This window comes from Macrosteles quadrilineatus, unplaced genomic scaffold, assembly GCF_028750875.1.
Source record: "Macrosteles quadrilineatus isolate MER2022 unplaced genomic scaffold, UCM_ALF_1.0 Scaffold_7__1_contigs__length_78375512, whole genome shotgun sequence".
Classification (NCBI taxonomy): Eukaryota; Metazoa; Arthropoda; class Insecta; order Hemiptera; family Cicadellidae; genus Macrosteles; species Macrosteles quadrilineatus.
In genome coordinates this window covers 61,871,617-61,892,871 of record NW_026542600.1, presented here as the reverse complement: position 1 = coordinate 61,892,871, position 21,255 = coordinate 61,871,617, and the positions used below count along the sequence as shown (strand labels likewise).

The 21,255-nt window shown below is 32.2% G+C and overlaps 1 protein-coding gene across 13 annotated transcripts in view; it reads right to left on the bottom strand.

The window, feature by feature from the left end:
• Positions 1-5,547: 5,547 nt before the first annotated feature.
• The window catches only part of LOC128997786 (tropomodulin-like), a 137,373-nt gene continuing 121,665 nt past the window's right edge, over positions 5,548-21,255 (bottom strand). For 6 of the 13 annotated variants that reach the window (XR_008491143.1, XR_008491144.1, XR_008491147.1 and 3 more), the window contains 6 exons: positions 20,912-21,066; positions 18,800-18,896; positions 17,243-17,390; positions 15,065-15,192; positions 11,085-11,136; positions 6,446-6,510 (listed from right to left, as the gene is read on the bottom strand). Coding sequence is in view for 6 of the 13 variants with exons in the window: in XM_054423474.1 (XP_054279449.1) it covers positions 15,083-15,192; positions 17,243-17,390; positions 18,800-18,896; positions 20,912-21,066 (510 nt within the window). In the remaining 7 variants the exon portion in view is untranslated. Of the gene's footprint in view, positions 6,511-11,084; positions 11,137-13,274; positions 13,353-15,064; positions 15,193-17,242; positions 17,391-18,799; positions 18,897-20,911; positions 21,067-21,255 lie in introns of those variants that run through there. The other 7 variants (XR_008491146.1, XM_054423474.1, XM_054423478.1 and 4 more) reach the window with 7 other exon arrangements.

Here is a 21,255-nt window from a genome sequence, read left to right as displayed (position 1 = left end):
CACTTTATTAGTTTCCTTGTAGCAGCAAACCTAGGTACTCGTTAAACCTAATGTTATTAAAATATATTTAACTGAAAATCAATTCAGACAAATGGAAATTCGCTTAGTCGGCAGGTTTGCTGCGGCGGGGGTATTTTTCATTTGCGACCCACTCATTAAATAATTTTTATATTGATTATTTTTTACTATTAATGTTATTATACCGATGATTTACTAAGAAACTCACAATACAAATTGACTAGCCCATGCAATTGATAATACTTTACTAATCAAACGTTTTCCACCCATTATTTCTGTATTTAAATTCTAAATCTAAATATACCAAGGAGGACGGCCTCTCACACCAAACATTCTTAAAAGCCCAATTGTTGGATACATGGAATGCAAGGTTGTATCCAATCAGAAGTAATAATCATGTACAAAAAACGTCCATGTACATTATGTTCTTTAAAAATGGTTCCAATAATATAACACTTTTCGTGCCAAGTTGGCTTTGAAATAAAAAAATACTTTTATTTACAAAAACAGTTTTATTTAACAAAAACTAAATGAATCAAAACGAAAAAAGTAAGTATAAAAAAAGTAAATGGATCTAATTAAATGTGTTCAATGAAAAGAGTTACAAGAGCACTTGTATACAGACATTTTGTGTGCACGATTATGACTTCTGACACAGAAAACATGCTACTATAATCCAGAATGCCAACCGCATGATAAAAAGCATTAAGTACTTTGAGAGAGCTTTGCCTGTCAATTTGTAGGCAGCGCCACCAGCGTTGCTATGCTGAGTACATAGTGCTTACTTGAAAACTCCATAAAATACTCCTCCAGCATTTCTTCATGAATCATTTAAGTTTTTGGACAACTCCTAGCTTCGGTTCAAGCAATTATATGGGGTGATTTTGAAAAACCTCTAACTTCAAGTAGCTTATTAGAACAACCCCCCCCCCTCCCAAAAAAGGAGCCAACCTAAAGCTTTCAACAACAAAAGCTTCCTGGCAAATCTCTTTGGACTTTCAGTCATTGCGACTCACACTCTTTCAACATTTGCTGGTGTACAAAGAGTTTTGTGGAGCATATCGATTATTTTTTAGGTTTAAGCGTTTATCCTAAATAATTTTACCCAGTTCACCATTGTTTCCCAATCTGGAACAGTGCCATGTTGACCAAGGATGGAATGTGGTCCAAACAAAATCTGGGTTTTTGCACAAGAATCACTATTTTAAAAACAGGTTTCCACATCAAAATCTCAGTGTTAATAGCCTCAGGAATAATATTTAATAAAATGGCATAGTTTAATTGATGTTATAAGCACAGCTGATCATTCGTTGTTGCAACAATTAACATGTGACCGCTAAAACAAATTGTGACATTCTCATTGCCTCACCCTGTACAACTGGAGTCAAAATTTACTTCCACATGTTACACCCTACATCCATGAAGTAACATCTTCATGGATGACTTTGAACAAAAAGCCATTACAACAGTAAGGTTAGGCATAAGTTATGGTTACGCTATGTAGACGATGTGTTTTGCGTTTTGCCTGTGGGAATTAGGATTAATAATTGGGCTCATTAAAAAGGCGAAACTAAGCTGTATCGATGAACAGACTTTTGAGCAGGACTTAATAACAATCAAAAAATGCTTACTCGATAGTGGGTATCTTCGTCAATTTATAAATAAAGCCCTAAGAAAAATATCCATCTCTGATACAAGTTTACCACCAAAAAGGACAAACCTCTGGCCACAGTATGCGTCCCGTAAATTAAAAATCTATCGGAGAAAATGAGGTGCGTGAATGCTAAGCAAAATATTAGGTCAGTCTTTGTATATTCAAAATATGATAAGAAGACACGTATCTAAGGTGAAACCTCCTAATTGTGACAGTGAAAACAAAAACGTAGTGTATAAGGTCCTGTGCTCGCGTAACCGTAACTATGTAGGTTTTTTATGATGTAAAAATAGTTCTAATAAAATTGCTGAAAGTGGACTTTCTAAAGCCAAATGATTTGTTTGGTGATGTACCAATGCAGATCAAGAAGTTTTAGGTTTGTCAAGAACCAACACAAGTCTGGCGCAAGTTTTAGTTCTTATACTGATCTGACAATGGCGTTAAATTCTGTAGACTACCTTGGAATAGCTCTTGATTCAAATCTTAATTGGCACCAACAAATTAAAAATGTTTCAAAACGACTACTGTCGGGGAAATAAATATGTGCACTCGAGTTTGAGCCTAAATATCTCTGAGATGAATTATCCGATTTTGTTGAAACAAAAATTAAATGTAAGCTTGTTTAAATACATTTTACGTGGTAACAATTTAAAAATTTTCCGTTTACCAGAAAAATTTATATAGTTGAAAGATCCTAAAAAGTACCGGTTTTTAAGGAACTCTGCACTAACACTGAACTTTAAAAATTAATTGTAAACAAACCACTGAGCCAATCTTTCTGAAATTTGTATGGCTTATTGGTAGGTTTATTGTTAACATTTCCATGCATTTTAAAATTTTTACTCACAATAGTTTTTATGCTGCTGTTAATTTTTAAAACCTATGCTAACATCGTTAATAAGACACTAAAAATTTCGTTCAAAATACCATCGTGTTTGTCGTGACACAAGAAACAACACAAATATGATAGATTTATAATGCGAACAAAGGTGTTTTTTAAACAGATTTATATTTGTAAACAAAAATTTCTCCCGCGACTGGCAGCGGGCCGCCTGGTGTGTGTACGATATTTCCCAGCCGGGCGGGAGCGCGGCGAATCTGCGACGTTGCCGATGTGTATCTGGCCAGTGGCCACCACACTGACATTGCATCGGTATTAACTCACGGCAAACAACTGTGTATTTAAATATTTAGTTTGAAATTTACATAAATTTACTAACAAAATATTCTAATTAACTAGTCATGAAACAAATACATTATAATAAGTTAACTATGGAGGTATGAAAAATTAATTTTGTATTACAAGCAACAAGCCAACTGTTTTGCGTTGATTGAGCTAGTTAAAAAATTATAACAGCTAAATGCCAAGTAAATATTTTCCACCAGTATTTATTTTATGGTTTCTTTAATTTGCCACTTTTAAATATATACAACTGAGAGTAGAAATCGGAGCGGTCATCACCCTTTCCGGGAAGTGTTGCGTTAAGCTGGAATATCCGATGAGTAATGGAATGTAAACATTAGCTCCCACCTTTCTTGAACTATGGTCGCTATGAGAGATGACTAACCAAGCTAACCAGTTCGTCTTAGATTTTTACACCGGTCGGTAACATCTATTCGAAAATGGCTCCTCGCCGGAATGTTTTCGATGGTGAAATACAGATGATAGTTAGTGCGATTTGTTTCTTTCATGCGGAAAAAGAAAAGTGCGGTGACAAACGTTATCCCGTGTATGATCATGTGGCCAATTGTTTTAACATCCGAACAAGGATAAATGTGGACCAATTTACCGTGGGAGCGATACGAAGGTACTTATATGATTTTTACGTGCAAAAAATGTTTCCAACGATCGAAAAATTAAGGCAGAAGCTAAATATTGATTTTCAAAGTTGTTTGCCGTGAGTGAATAGGCTACTGATGCAATGTCAGTGTGGTGGCCACTGGCCAGGTACACATCGGCAACGTCGCAGATTCGCCGCGCTCCCGCCCGGCTGGGAAATATCGTACACACACCAGGCGGCCCGCTGCCAGTCGCGGGAGAAATTTTTGTTTACAAATATAAATCTGTTTAAAAAACACCTTTGTACGCATTATAAATCTATCATATTTGTGTTGTTTCTTGTGTCACGACAAACACGATGGTATTTTGAACGAAATTTTTAGTGTCTTATTAACGATGTTAGCATAGGTTTTAAAAATTAACAGCAGCATAAAAACTATTGTGAGTAAAAATTTTAAAATGCATGGAAATGTTAACAATAAACCTACCAATAAGCCATACAAATTTCAGAAAGATTGGCTCAGTGGTTTGTTTACAATTAATTTTTAAAGTTCAGTGTTAGTGCAGAGTTCCTTAAAAACCGGTACTTTTTAGGATCTTTCAACTATATAAATTTTTCTGGTAAACGGAAAATTTTTAAATTGTTACCACGTAAAATGTATTTAAACAAGCTTACATTTAATTTTTGTTTCAACAAAATCGGATAATTCATCTCAGAGATATTTAGGCTCAAACTCGAGTGCACATATTTATTTCCCCGACAGTAGTCTCTGCCACATTTGTTATTCGTGTAATTAGATATACCACAAATTTAGAAACACAATTAATGACATATCACGCTTATTTTTCTTCTATTATGAACTATGGATTAATTGTTTGGGGATCTTCCTGTCGGGCTAAAAAAATATTTACTCTTCAAAAAAGAGCTATCAGACTGATCGCAAGAGTTCCTAAGACTGCACACTGTAAAGACTTTTTCATATTATTTAAAATTGTAACCTTATACAGTTCATATATTTATCAACTCGCTTTAATGGTGAAGGGTGATGTAGGATTATTCATGGAAAGCCAACAAAACCATTCTCATAACACGAGATTTAAAAATTTAATCAAACCGGTTCAACATAGGCTTCAATTGTTCCACCTCTCCCCTCAATATATGGGACCACACCACAAATTACCCACATTCATTAAAAACACACAGTCTGATTTTTTCCTTTAAAAAACTTTGAAAAAATGGTTATTGGAGAAGGCTTTTTACAGTGTTGATGAATTCTTATCAGAGTAAAAATAGATTTTAATTTTCTCATTTTTAATTTTAGTCTACTTTAAGTAATAATTAAGACTTATGGACAAATCACCTGTCAATTAATTTGATGTAATGTGATGATTGATAATAAATAAATAAAAATAAAAATTAGCGCCGAAATGTGCATAATCCAGTAGGACAAACTTGGACCACAAGGGGAAAATGAGGTATTTTAACTTTCTAATTTAATTATTCAATTTCTATGACACCAACACTCCAGGGTGTGTCCTTATTTTAAGGTAAAGATAAGTTGAATAATGAGAGAGAGCTTTGTTTCTTTTTTAGCTAGGATCATTTATCAAAAGCCCAATTATTGCGAGCATTGGTTCCATTAAAAAGATTTCATCCATTCAGGATCAAACCAACTGACCCGTAAAAACAGCTTTAGAATGTATGACAAGCTATTTCATAAGTTGTTGATCTGTAGCCTACAGTCTTTCAGCCTCTCTTACAATCTATGTCTGCAGCAAGGATTTTCCCAATATTAATTTAAGATATAGTACTTTTGTTCAATTTTATAAAAAAGGAAAAGTTAATCATAGTAGTACGAGTAGCTATCGACCACCAATCAAAATAAACCAAGCAATACACATTTAAATAAATTATAAGGCATGGGTTGCTTGTAGGATAAGTTTCAATGCTCACTTTCTAACTTTTATCAAAAGGACTAACAAATTTTTTAATAATTTTATAGGTACTGTAGATGTATACATTTTTCTCATGTTTCAATTGAGAAAGGCAATGAATTATAACTGTAAATGACACGGGAATGAAAGAACAAGATGGTAAGACATGACTATATATTTAACATAATAAGTGAACTTTATGCCCTAGTACAAAGATGTGCATCTACTGACGTGCCTTAGCAAAGGTTTACGCTGTAAAAAAGATATCATCGAAACTCAATGTACAATAAATTCGCATTATGGATTGCATATTAAATAGATAAAAAATGAAGAAACTATTTGATAAAATAAACTATAATACAATTTTTATCTCGTACAACTGGTACAACTCATTTATACAAATTAACAGTGATTTTTCAAGCAATAAATCTTTCTTCCGTATCGAAAAATAATCTACATCGTAACATGGGTATTAAACCATCACAATGAATTTAACCTAAATGACTCAACTATAAATAAATGTCACAGAAATGAAATATACTTACAAATACTCTTATAATATACAATATGAATATACAATGTCAAAATATTTTAAACTGACAGAAACACCTAGAATTAGGTATTCCGATGCATAAATGTTTTGATTATTAGAATGTTCGTAGAGCAGAGAACACTGGCTTTCACCAACATAGGCGTTCACATCGACTCGGCAGCGGGCAATCTCATACTAAAGCACCCCCTTGTGTAACGTTACGACAAGCAATATACTAACCCAAAAAAGGATTTAAACACCAATAATGGTCGTTTAATCGAACCAAACTAAAAGCAAATGAAAGAGACAAATTAAGGTAGACTCGAAATTTAATAACAATTAAATTTGAATTTGTTCCGATTGTTAGTGAATAAAACCTTAGATTAAATAAATACACCCGAGGCGAGACCTCATCTCTAACTACAAAAGCCAAACAAGGAGATGTTCAGATTGGGAGGACTGGCAGTAAAAAAAAAACACTTGTAGCAAAGCTAAATGGCGACTACGAAGGGCGATGAAGACGAGTTCAGCGTGAGAAATACCCGCAGAACGAGTTGCGAGAAAAGTGACCAAGCCGACGCAAACGACCTGCTAACAGAAGTAATTTAAGATTAGATATATTGATTAACGGTCTTACATAATTAGAATGTTAGTAATTATTGCATTATTGAGAGTGAAATTTAAAAATGCAAATAAAATAAGTATAAAAAAACATGACACTTATATTTTAATTAGCAACAAACGAGCAATGTGAAAACCCTATTGTCGTTAAAATTATATAAAACCTGGTTTTAAAATTTGTACTATAGTTGTGTTGCATACATATTTATTTTTAAATCAGGGCAGATATTTAAATATGAGTATATTGTAGTAGTGTATTCAAATTTAAATAATTTACTATAAAATAGTTAGTATATTGGGAGATGTCTTAATCAACTTGAAACTATAGTTTAATTTATCTAGTGGTTACAATACACGACTAAATTTACACACAAATCTTGAATTCGTTTACACAATGTTATTGGTATTTTAGTGTCTTGTTTCAGATCAACAATCAAATTAAAGAAAAAGGAATAGTAAACTAAAATTAATCTAATCCATCCATGTGGTTAGGCTCAAGACAAGGTAATAATCCTCCAGTTGAGCACAGAATGATTAAATGATATTCTTAGGACCGAAGAATATTTATTTGGTCATCAGAAAAACATGTGATTCAAAATCCAACAGCATTAATTTATTTAAGAGATACAATTAACTGTTTGATGGGTATTTTGATTGCCACTAATGCACATTGAATAATCATAGTTAGTTTTATAAACATATGGTAAAAAGTAAACAACTTTATTAGCACTTACAATAAACTCCCAATTATCCACGATAGTGAGTAGCTGAGTGATTGTGGATAATCAAATTTGTGGATAATGCAAACATAACCTAAAATGCCCCGGAAATAAAGAACAATGATTTTAATGCATAATTAAGCTTCAACACAGGTTTAGCTAACAATACAATGTTCTAAATAATGCAGTGTAGCTACATTGAAGCATTGTTTCACTTAAACGACCATTAACAAAAGAAAATATATGGGATCTTCCTATGTAATAACAGTAGTAATAACAAAGATTTAAATACACACAAAATGTAATTTATAAATTCATCTGTGTTCAATGCAGTAAAAAAGGGCAACTCTATTTCAACTGCGATGATGGGCTAAAAATCTTGTTCGTAATTAAACATAAAAATGTGAAATGCACATTCAACTTGTGTACTAAATTTATTTTTATTTTTTGCAAAAGTGGTTAAACGTCCATGGAGGCTAGCAACCATCTTGGAATTTAAATATCTAGGACACTGTGAGATAAGAAATTTTCGATGTAGTTTAGAATTGTTTTCCAAGGGAGTCCATGGAAGCTAACGACCATCTTGGGTTTGTCCGCCATAAGAGCAATGTTAATTTTGTCAATTTCAAACAGCCGCTTTAGAGTTTATTTATTTACCATACCAAAATATTTTTTCAAATACCAAAGTGATTGTAATGTAAATATCTAGTGCACTGTGAGATTTGTAGTTTTTTTACTGTTTGATGAGTTAGTACATCTGAGCTCCAAGAACTCTTAATCTACTAGTGGATAATCAGGAGTCTACTGTACACATACATTTTAAAACCTTAACTTAATCATTAATCTCAAAGCATAGAGTGCAGAAATAATATATTTGATGGACTGTGTGATGTGCTTCCCAAGATGTTTCCCAAACATGCTGACACATACAACTGTAGCCATACCTGTTAATGCTCCACTTCAGTCTGTAAAATATCAAACAGTTTTGCAAGCTACCAAATGACAAATCATAAGCGTAAACCAATGTACCATCGAGTAGTTTACCCTAGATAGTAAGAACAAGCAGAACTTATTTACTTAGCAGCTCGTTTGAATGAAATAATGTCCAGTACATCCTTAACCCTTTCCACTCCTTGTGCTCAGTCCTTTTTCCAAACCAATTACACTAAATTGTAAGATAGGAAAGTATATTTGGACAATTGATACATACTTGTTCAAACTTGAAAGTGCAACCTTTATGGCACTTAACATCATAAAAAGTAAAATTGAGTATAACATTTGAAGTATTTATTTTATTACTTGGATCGGTTGCACAAATTTAAAGTATAGAATCATTGTTTTTCAATATGACATTATTCATAATAATTGAAGGACAAAGAGCAGAAAGAGTTGAACAGCCTAAAGCCTAAGGCCTACCTGATAGTCAAGAGTAACGGATGAGGATGACAGCCAAGGAAGAAGCCAAGCGTTAATTACAAGTCCTTACTAAGAAAGCATGCGGTAGTCAAGACACAGGACAGAACAAAAAGGAAGCAAATGTCAGCAATAACTAGAGAAATTACACGCAAAGAGGATGAAGAGATTATCTAGTTACTTCAGATAGTATTTTGAGTATTTCCTTGGATAAGCTACTCAATAAATTATTATAATAGTTTATGTAGTAAACTTGGTAAGGACATGCATATCAATAAACTGATCCTAAAAATAATTCGAGTTCAGTGGTGATTTTCTTGGAAATTTTTTAAATTCTCATATAGGCTATATGACTTTTTGACCCACAAAAATTGTTTACGTTTTTGTGTGAACGATTATGTAACCAACAAAGCAATTGACCTACCTCACATAATATTTTTACAGTTATATAAATAAATTGTTAACAGAAATAGGATTATGATTATTTGAATTTTTAAGTTTAATTAAAGGTTTTTAACTGGAAAAGTTTTTTAGTAATATTTGACAATTTCTACAGTCCAGTGTCGTATAGAAAAACTTTGGAAAAGTTATTAAGTTGTTTCTCAAAAATCACAAATTCAAACTTTCATTGCAGAATAAGAGCTTACATAGATGTTATTTTAATGACTATGTACAATGACTCTTAAGACTTAAACTCTTGGAAATTTAATGAAGATTCTGAAAATTACAATAAATTTGAAATCAAAACAATGTTTAGTGCACTTATGGAAATTTAATGTAAGCAAATACAAATATTTAAAAACAATTTTTAATTTGTCTGCTATTCCCTACCTGTAAGGCCATGGAAACCTAAATTGGTGCCATTTTGTCACCAAAACCTAATAGATTAACACATAATGTTTTTAAACACTAGCTTTGTTCCATCCCATGTATTATTTAAAACATTATTTGTTTTTTTCCGTTCAACTTTAAATTTAACCATAACCACACAATAGTATATTACGTTACTAGTCCAGAAAATAAGTGTTTACCGGATGAGTGTGGTTGTTCCCGTGTGAGCCGAAGTCGAGTACGGGATTACCATACAAGTCCGGTACACACATTTTGGACAAGTTACGTACGATAGTTTACGCTATACTACTAAATCTGTACAAATACTTATATATTTCCACCATATAAATGACTAAAAATCACTAGTCAACCTCTAAGAGAATAATAAAGTGAAAAATAATGTAGTGTGGCGTAAATGTATTTTCTGTTGAATTAAGCTCTTGCTCTCTAGAAGTATATTTGTTGGTAACATTACCATCTACTAGCAGTGCTTACTTCAAATTTCCCTTATTATAAGGGAGTTGTCTTATTTAAATAAATCAGCTGATGTTATAATTATTAAACTGTAGCATTACATAATATTTAACAACAAAAGCTGACAAAAAGAAAGTTTCTGCGTACTATATCATTTTTATTCACTAATAATATCAAAATGTAACATTGATAAGCTACTGTGTCTTGCTCAATTTTCACTTATCTCTTCAAAAGGTCGCAAAGAAGAATATTTGTGATTTTTGCAGTTAATCAACATTTAATTTGTCTTTTTTGTATGAAAGCAAACTAATATCAACTTGACTACTAAAGTCAAATATCTAACTGTTGGTAGATTATTACATAATATAAGTGTATGTGTATATATATATATATATATATCAAAGAAGTGTTTGTTACATAAATTCGCCAATGAAAATCAATGACATTGCATAGTATAAATTTGCAAACAATGGAACAATCCTTTGAATTGCCAAAGTAAATTTGATACACCTTTTATGGAGCTTCAAATGGTAATCTTTCAATTACCTATAAAGGCTTTAATTTATAAAAATATTTTTAATATAAATAAATAGAACACTTTAAGAATGAAAATTTGGTTTATATTTCGTTTATGAAAGTCATACAGTAATTCAATAGATTAAAAATCTAAGTATTTTGACTAACTAACAAGCAAGCAATAAAACAATAATTAAATCACCATAATTAGTAACATATTGTGTGGTTTGAATGAAATTAACTATGCTCTTTTTAAATTAACTAAACATTTGATACTAAACTAATTACCAAACCTCAAGCCACAAAGATTATGTTTTATTCAATGTAATTAACTTGGTTTAAAATACCATTCAAAATACATATATTATCATGAATTTAGTTTCGACAAAAATCATAATAATTACATTTTAACTTAGCACTATTATAAGGCTTATACTTAATGAACACATTATAACATAACATAGTTTGAAGTGTTAAAAACAGCACAAATACCTGGCACCATGAATCACAAGTGCATTTAGAAAGCAGAAATAAGCGTTAAACTCAAGAAGCTAGGAGAGTAAAAATAAAATTCATGAAAATGAGGAGTACCTATTGGACCTAGCCTAGGACGTGGATGTTTCCTTCCGACTCTGACGGCGTACTGCAAACACAGACCAAAACAATCAGTGCTACCAACAAACACAACAACAAGTACTGCCAACTTAATAAATCTAATATGTACAATCTAATTGGTTGATCAAAAACATTTTTGTCGGTTGAAAGAAATAGGAAATAGGTTACTTTAATATTCAAGTTGGCAGCACTTGAGAAAAGACAAAGGGAGAAAACTGCAAAACATGCAACTTGCTGAAAAAAGACAAAACACATTATTATTCATCAAAAATCCTCATCAAAAGAGATTTGTTCTAAAAATCTTTGACATGCGGTGTAGATCCGTGGCCCACACAAACTGGAACGATCGAACGACCAATCTCATAGGGTGGGGATGTGACATGTAAGTAGCGAAGCAGCGTTAACGCACCTCACATTACTTCTTACATGCTATACTCAGTTCGCTTTGTTGGAAATTTGCCAGCTAAATAAAATTATTTGTTAAATAAGGCGAAGAAGTTGTTTTGAAAGAATCATGCCAAGTGAGATCGTTGAAAATGTGTACCGTGACCGTGACGTAGTGTGGGGGTGGTGAGTTGTGTGTGGACCGCGAATCTTCACTACCAACACATTAATAGATTAGTACAGTAAACAAACCACAAGAAATAACACAATGAATAAAATCGTCACAGAAGGGAAATAAGCTGTTTATTTTTATTTGTAAACTACGAGATCAATTTGTTTGAGCATCTAAATCCCATTTTTGAATTTAAGAGTCTTAAAGGAACCTAATTAATAATTGCTATATATTTTCTGTCATACTGCAGCAAGAACATTGAGCTGTTTTAAATTTCCTAGGAGGAAAAGGAATCATCCGGAGTTGAGGATCAGCCGTACATTTTTATAGCTTTAAAATTCTTCTGCTTAAAAATACTAGTCCCTAATAAAAAAATTATCTTTGTATCGTTATTAAGTTTGGCTTCTGTTTATTGTCCTATCTTATCGTATCTTTCACATAAATATATAATTCCATTTTAAAATTTTTACAAATTGATACCAAAACAAATTACAATAATTAAATATGAATGAATTACTGCGTTGGCGGGGTAATAAATATTCATCTAAATAGCATTAGCATCTGTTTGAATATACAAGACAAAACAAGAAACTATTTTGAAGCTAATCAATAGAGGTAAACTATGTACTCAATTTACATTTTGTGAATTATTTAGACTACAGAATAATGCAGGATGACAAAAAATATAGTTCATCACACACACCGAAAGTGTATTTCTGACCCTTGCTCATTTTTCAACCTTTGCATTGTCATTAAACTAGAGCTTCCCACTTTAGACCCTAAAGATGAAATTTATTATTAATAAATCATAATATGATTAAAACACGGCAATACATACTAAAAATAATTAAATTACAGAATGAATTTCTTGGGGTTTTAAAACTATCATGTAGTAACTACAAAAGTATAAAGATTCAATTTCATAATATGCACTGTAAAGACAACTGAAGTGTTAGTGGGCTACTGAAACAAAACAAAGTCAATACAGTATTAGTACAACAAACATCTATAATGTTAAAATATAACACTGTTAATTGTATGCACACAGATGAATAAACACAATTAAGTATAACGCAGTAAGATGAAGATAAAGCCATTTCCAAGCATTTCGTAATCGTTAGTACTGTATTTCATCTATACATTACAATGTAAATGGCATTGATATTATAACGAGTTTCATTGCCTTAGTTATTTCTTTGACAAGAACAAAAAATCAATAGGGTAAATGATATTGAAATTATTGAATGCAGAAAAAGATATTTTAAAAATATATTCATAAGCATATTAGGTATACTGATTAAATTTCCAGTTAAAATCAGGTTAAATAAAATAAAACTTCAATTAAAATTGGTACTGATTAGTTTCCCTTTAATACTTAAAAAAATATTTACAAACAATAAAAAAACGACATTCAGATGTGTTGAACATTTTAAGAAAACCCCAAAAATTGGGATTTAAAAAAAAATTTGTTCATTATGTCGAATACAAAATTGAAAGTTTTTACCAGTAAAAGTATTCGTAGTAAAGCGAATTAGAAAAGCAGTTACAGTTTAAGCCTATTAATTTAGAAGCAGCTTAGAGAGAGATAGAAGACAACGCGATCACGGTACCTGCCTAATTGAACATCGTTTTCCTGTTGAGATGGTTAAAGAACCTAAACTGCAGTCGCAGCGTAAAGTCCTTGCGTACTGTCACAAAACACAAACATCTCACAAACTCGCCTGATTGCAACTAACCCCTGTCATGTTGTCTTTTCTGATGCCACAAAAGACTCAAACACATTGTCAATTGATGACTTATTCTTCAATAAACCTATTATTACCTACATATGATTTATAAATATTTATGATTTATTGGTTAACTTGTTTTATCCTTTCAATAGAGAAATTATAATTTAAAAGACTCTTATTTATTGGGGTTTCCTTTAAATTTGTATTAATTTTAGTGTATTATCATGATACAGTATTTCAGTTATTTTTTATTCAATCTGTGTTGTTCGATATTATGATTAAAATAGGTATTATCTGTTTTACCAAGCAAAAGGATCCACCCTGAATGTTTAATTATATACAAGTTTAATGCGTGGTATGAGCAGATTTAAACAATTTTATTTGATTTTTGATTTTAGCTGATTTATATTTTTGTCATGTGTCTTGGTTGTTTGTGGCAGGTTCTTGGATATCAAATATTTTTTTCTGTTATTTACATGAAATCATTTGATGCAGCACCAAGAATAGTTTCTTGTTGAAGTTTTGTTTAAATAAAGGCTCTACACCAGATTTTTGAAATGTAGAATAAAAGGGATAACAGCTAGCCCTTTTATTCTAAAAATTCATCAGATGTAAAAAATAATTTACATTAAAAAAACTATAAATTCAAACTATAAAAAAATATGTATATAAACAAAAAAAATTTCATTATATTTTACCGACAAACTACAGGTTTTGATTGTTTCTTTTACTTTATGGCTAACTGAACAACAGTGTGACTATTTAGAAGTATTGTCAGATCTCCTTGGGATTGAGATGGCCTATTTGCCAAAATATCTGCAAATTTACAAAAATTTACTGTTTATATAAACAATTTTATGGTTAAAAATCTTTAACATATCTTTTTGAATTTATTTTTAAAATATCAAAGGTGGCATTATTATTGAAGTTAATTGTTTTAGTGTATATAAATTGGCTCAATACTACTGAAAATATTTTTTTGTAGTTTAATTGCTCCAGGGAGTAAGTAGCAAATAATGAGAAATTGTGTAAAATTCTTGTACGGTTATAATGGGCGAGATTTGGCAACAAATAAGACAACTGTGACAGAAAGCATTGGGATTTCTACAGAAAGAAATGCAAAGAATTAAAAAGCACTGGTAGCACTGAGTTTGGGCTGCTAGGATAGGTGGGTACTAAATTATTGCTACCACAAATCTATCATCCTAACACTTAAACAACAATATACACAGGTTTGCAATCTCTCACTACTACGCTAAAGCAGACATTTGAAATTTAGAAAAATCCACCTCTAGTTACAAAACAATTGTTTTGGAGTACTCAAAACACTTTTTAAAAATTTTCATGTAGGGTACTTTAAGTTTTTCTAAAATATGCTTTAGAATGGTCTCAAAAGATATAAAACTTTATAAAAAGATTAAATTTACATAATTTAAACAAATGTAAATATTACACTTGTCCGGACAAACAACTGTCAGGGTAGAGGATAGGTTCAAAGGAAGAAATAAAGAGGCAAAATATTATGCAGCACAAACGAGCAAAGATAATGTCCAAACAACGAGCAATGAGCAATGCTGGTAAAGTCCGTTGTTGTAAAATGTCTGCCTTAGTCTTGTACTGAGTTAGGCTTCTGTCCTGTAGAGTGTGTCGCAACAATTGTGTTCACTCACTGACGTCTTGGTCATCGGTCACTCGCGCCCCATGATGCGTACTGAGCCGTCCTTACGTCTCGTCAGGCTAAAACTCGCCTCTGTGCTGGTGCTTCCTCTTTTAGGCACCACTATTTTCAGCCGATACTCTAAAGGGAACGGGCGGGAATACAGCTTAGCAGTTATTACAACTATGGTTATGTTTATTTAGTTTATGACATTTTAGCTTTCACTTTTATTTTGTTGTAGATGAAAGCAAGCAAAGCATTATTTGGTTCAAATTTTCAAGGAATTTGGGTCAGAGAGGTTTCATTAACTTGACTGATATTTATATACCAATATTTCATCTATTGTATTATTAGAATATTTACATCATAAGAAATCAATGTTGGATTAAGACTGATAACATTTTACAGTTTTAATTTTATTACTTTATTTTAACTGGTTTAGAATAGGCCTAATAAAAACTGCCCTCAATTGAAATGGAAACAAAGCTAAAAATTTGAAACAAAATAATCATGAAAGCTCATTTAGACACTAAAAAGCTCTGAAAAGATGAGAATTTCCAAGCAAATTTACCACTAGTAACATAGATTAGAGATTGTTGTTGACAACCATAAAGTAGTATAATTTAACTTTGAAATATCCACAGAATTAATTTTGTTAGTTTAATATTTACCTACTATTAACTTTTCTTACTTTATAAAAGTAGTTTCTACTCAACTAAACATTGAAGCAACTATCATTTATCAGGGCTTTGAACCACTTTAAACATTTAACAACAAGTATTTTCTAAATTTCTAAACACATATTTTTAATTACATTTCTAGAGGTTAAATGACTATTTTTTATGAAAAGTACTAGTTTACTATTTCAATAAGACAAATATTAGTTAAAATTATTCATTATAATAAAATAGAGTTTATTTTTATATTATCACTTTGGGGAATAGGATTTAAAGGAGAGGATAAAAACTGTTAGAAAAATGTTGAAAATTAGCTGACTCAAAACAGGACAACTAGACGTTGACATCTACATCTACTGAAGACGAATGCAGCCATGCTCTATAAGCGCGAAAACCAAGGGAAAAAGAGGAGAGGCATGAGGAGGTAGGAGGGAGGAGGCGTGGACTACTCCTCTCTCTCTGTAAATAACAGGTTTAGAAAACCAAAACTTGAACGTGAGACACCACTGAAAGCAGCTCAGAACAACACATGGTGGCAACATAATATACTTTACCTAACTAAAACAGTAGACGGGAATCTTGAGGATGGTACATAAAAATGGGGTATGAAAATTAAGTCAGTAAACTACTTCGTTGAAGTAGTTTACATAATGTAATCAGACTATAATTTGACATTTTATGGATTTGTAAATCACTATCTGAGTACAAAATTACTCGTTACTTCCATGGTGAAGCATAGCATGATAACATTTAGTCTAATCCTCAATATCTTTACCTACACTTCAGGATATATTTTTTACATAAAGGAGAGTCTATGTATAACTCCAAACAATAGGGAAGGAGATCTACTTGTGTACAGTACAGATAATACGAGGGGAAAATGCATAACCTTGTGTATAGTTACCTCAACCTAGCATTGGATGGTACCTCTATTTTAACTGACGATGACTTTGACTTAAAAACTACAGCTGAAATAGAAATAAGATTATTTGTCACCACTCGCTAATATGTGTTTAATATCTAGGAGACATCTGAAATCGGTTAGGCAACAAAATAAATATTGAGAACTATGTTGTTTTATCTGTGAAAGGCTAAAATGATAAAAGCTTAAGTGAAGACAATTATAGTTTTATTTCAAGAAAAGATAGAAGTCAGGGTAATAGTGGAGAAATATTTCAAATTTGCTGTAAAAAGATAAACAAACATAATAAGTTTAGAGTTTTTGTGACATCCATGGAGCGTGAAATTCTTTTTTCTTGAGGGTACAGCAACACTTGACCTAAACCAGATGAAAATATCTACAATGAAAAACAACTTGCATGCATATGATGGCAGTCATTTGTATATTTCATTTACCAAAGTTTCCAGTGGTTACCACAGTTTAACTTAAAAAGCGGTTCAATGAAGATAAATGACAAGTAAGTTGTTTTTCATCTTGATATATATCATTACTTGTAAAAAAGAATTATATTACATGACAGATAGATGAGTAATCATACAAAGCAGATACTTACTCCTATCAATGTTGCGTTGTAGATGTGAAGCGATGCGATGCCTAGCATCATTGTACTCGAGATGGAGTCCTAGCCTCAACAAAGTCTGGTTCTGCTCCACCAGGTTTGTAATCTCCATCTCTATCTTATTACCCAGCACCGTTGATCTCTGAAATTGTATATATTATGATGTAGATATCATTGGTTGGTTTATTTTTAGTAGGTCTGTAAATAGTTTTAACATAAAAATAACTATAATTCTTGTTAGAAGACTTGTACCTCAATGGGAGTAAATCAAACAAAAAACTGGTTGATGAGTGCAACTGAATCGCTTATATTATCTTAGTGTGAGTACAGACAATCAGAAATGTTTTGGGGTGGAGTTTCATTCATTGCCATGACTTCAATCTTTCACGTCTTGGTGCACAATCAATACTCAGGTCTGGGGAAAGTTGCCAACTATTGACTTGTCCCCGCCTAGAAACTAATGTTCCATGTTCCTTGTCTAATAAGGGTCTAGTCTAATATGTCACGGAAAGACATTATGTGTCAGCTTTTTCCAAACCTTCCCTGTTAATTTTTTTTCGTAATGGATTGAAATTGGCTGGATAGAAGTAACAATGCAAGACACTATGTCAATAAAGGAGATCAGTTTGCCAAAGGTGAAGGTGATATTACAAATTCCCATGATACGTAATTGTTGGTGATGAGAGTGGCAGTGAACACATCCAAGTGCTCAATACACTGGAAATGAGGAGGATGCTGAGGTGAAAATAGATCCTAACTAACTTTTTTCTCCTCTAACTTTTTATATGTGAAAAACAACTTTTTTAGGGGTTTCCTCATTGATAAAGTAAAATAACTCCCTTATCCAACCACAGTTGTTAGTATGACGACTACTTTTGTTCCTTAGAACTGTGTCAGGTCATTAGTATGCAACCACATCATCAATGTTAATACATTGTGGTAGATATGTCAATAGATTCTTTAAAAGACAGTCACAGTCACAATAATTAATTTTTTGTCATGTTGAAAAATAATAAAAATGCAATAAAATTATAATGAAAATATCTAAGATTTTTTAAGTAAATGGAGAATCCCTTATTTTATCAAGCGCTAAATAATCTATATCTGCAGTGTAAGACTAAATTGCTTACGTAATACCATCACAGCTCAATACAATTATTTGATTGAGCTGTGGCGGGATTACGTAAAAAATTTAGTCTTATATTAAGTCCAACAGCTCAGGGGCTACACACATGGATTTTAATTATATCTGCAGTTCCTTGCTACAAGTCGTAACCTACTATTGGGTTGAGAAAGAAATTTAATGGGTTGTGGAAACAAGCCAGAATTAAACATTAAACTCTTTCTCCAATGTAAACAACCTAAACACATTTCATGCTCCATGTAATTAACAACTCTATATTTATATTCAATATTTTTAGGTTCAAGCCTAAAAAAATATCTAGGCACTATGCCACTACATATGAAATAATATCACACTGTAGACAAATTGTCAAGACTTTATGTGAAATGTCTACATACTCTTTTGTCATATATTTTAATAAAGCTTACCTGGTTTGAGGCTCTGAACTCTTCAATTGATTGTTGTTTGAGCAAGGACTTTACCAAGCGAACAATCACATTGGGGCTAACGAAGTTGGTTTCAAGACTGAAAATAAAACAAATTATCAAAAATTAAAATTAAAAATTGAGATTGAAGCTATGCAGGTTGCACCTCATTTTGCAACTAAAAATTGTTTCTTTCTAAAACTATTTTTCTTTTTTTGATCTATTTTAATTTGGCGTTTGATAGGAAATGTTAGATACCACATAACAGTGTTCCTGAGATTTTATCTTAAATCAGCCAGTAATTTAAATAATTTTGATAATTAAAATTTAAATAATTATAAAAATTACAATGGCCCCCATATTGAAATTTTAAATTGGACAGAGTTATTATATATTTTTTTGGTAACTTCTCTTGATAAGCATTGTACATGTTATTAAATTACCTGAAAATACAAAAAAGGTCTAATAACCCTTGTAATAATATATTTACACTTATTCTGTTGACTCACAAGATGGTAAATATATATAAAATATGGTAAGTGGTGATCGATTTCGGTTGGACACTCCAACCATCACCCCAACCCCAACCCAATAGGTGAATTAAGAACCATGACGGCGTCCCAACTTGTATACTACAGTACAACTCCAATTATCCGAATCAATTGGGACCGGACCCCATTAAGATGATCAAAAATGTATATAGTTGGACTTTTACTGAAATTCAGAGTCTTTTAAGGAAAATACGCTGAGCCATGAAAATGTATGCTTTCACCACAATCGCAAAGTAGAATCATAATTTTCCGTGACAGCGCGAGACGATAATGGTGTCAACACGACCGTGGGCATAAATTTATCATTTTGCCACGAGCACAAAAAACGGTAATGATGTTTCTGCAACCATGTAACCGCAGGAGACAATGATGCAATCATGCCTACACCACCGTGGGATATATTTATAATTTTGACAGGAGCGTGAAAATCAATGACGATGTTTCCGTGACCGCGTGAGACGATGATGGTGCCCATACAACTGAACCGTGCGAGATATTTATAATTTGGCCGCGATCGCGAAAAACTATGACAATGTTACTGTAACCGCGGGAGAGCTTGAATATACGTAAAATAGTGGATGGGTCATTCTGTGACCGTAAGGACCCTGATCGGCCATAAAATGACCAATCAGCAGTTCTAGGGTTATAATATACTTGTTAAAGAATAACTTATAGGTGAAAAATATGTATAAAGTTACTAATTCTCAATTCCACATATTCTCGGCTTTGGAATCGGATTTGAGAATCAACCCCTCAAAGTCATTTCCGTAATACAAATACCAGACACACATCTGTGGAGATCGCATGATCAGAAAATTACCAGTATTACCGCGATCACGCAAGACGACGACAGTGAAGTTTCCGTGACCGTGGGAGATGTTCATGATTTTGCCGCAATTGTGAAAGACGATGATGACTGAGGGGACAATGTTGATGTCTACACGACAGTGTTAAACGTTTTTAACATATTAGAATCAGAATCGAGAATTGAGAATCGATTTCAAAGAATTGGGATGAGAATCAAACATTTCTGGAATGGACCCATCATTGGCAGGAAGAAAATAGATTCATGCTTTCTAAAAAATTAGTTTTAGTTCACAACTATCATGTGTTAAAATGTATACTACTAATACGACATTAAAAACTATAATTTTTATTAATTTCACAATTCCTGAGCTAGGATAACAATTTATGTCTAGCTTACTGAATGTATGTACACGGTCTAAGAAGAAAATTAGTTCCAAGAGTAGTCAAATGAGCTATTTCCACTCTTGTATTTGGGAAGTAGGGTAACTGAATAGCTAAATGTTTTGTTAGATTTGTGAAGTGTTTTAGACCACGTATCAACACTATTATTTAATGCACAAGTTAATAAACAATCTTGCATGATTCAATCACATGCAATTATCTCATGGAAAACAACTTGTTATCAATATTACTTAATGTTCAAGCTATAATTCTAAGGAGTGTTATCATAAAAGCAGGTCACTACTAGTCTCAGTCTGGTACCTAATCAACGTTTGACTGTTAATAGTTAATGTTTGATAGAGTACCAAGAACTCACTTGATGACTCTGAGTGTGTTGTTTTTCTCCAGAGCATCAGCCAGTTTGAGAGCCAGTCTATCAGTGAGGCCTACGTTGGTGAGACTGAGAGTCTCCAAGTGTGTGTTGTCAGGCAACGCTGCAAACAGTTGCTCAAACTTCTCATCTGCGATGTTCTGCAATAGACAATATCTATTAGACGATCCTTACATTGGCATTTTTTACTGTTCCTTTGTTGTTTGATTTTAAAATCTAAAAGTTAATAGATTCCCTCGAGGCAACAAAAAAAAAACAAAAACATCAAGGTAGGCTTCACAAATACAATTACTACAATTTGTGTAAAAAGGAAAATTAAGTTCATGATT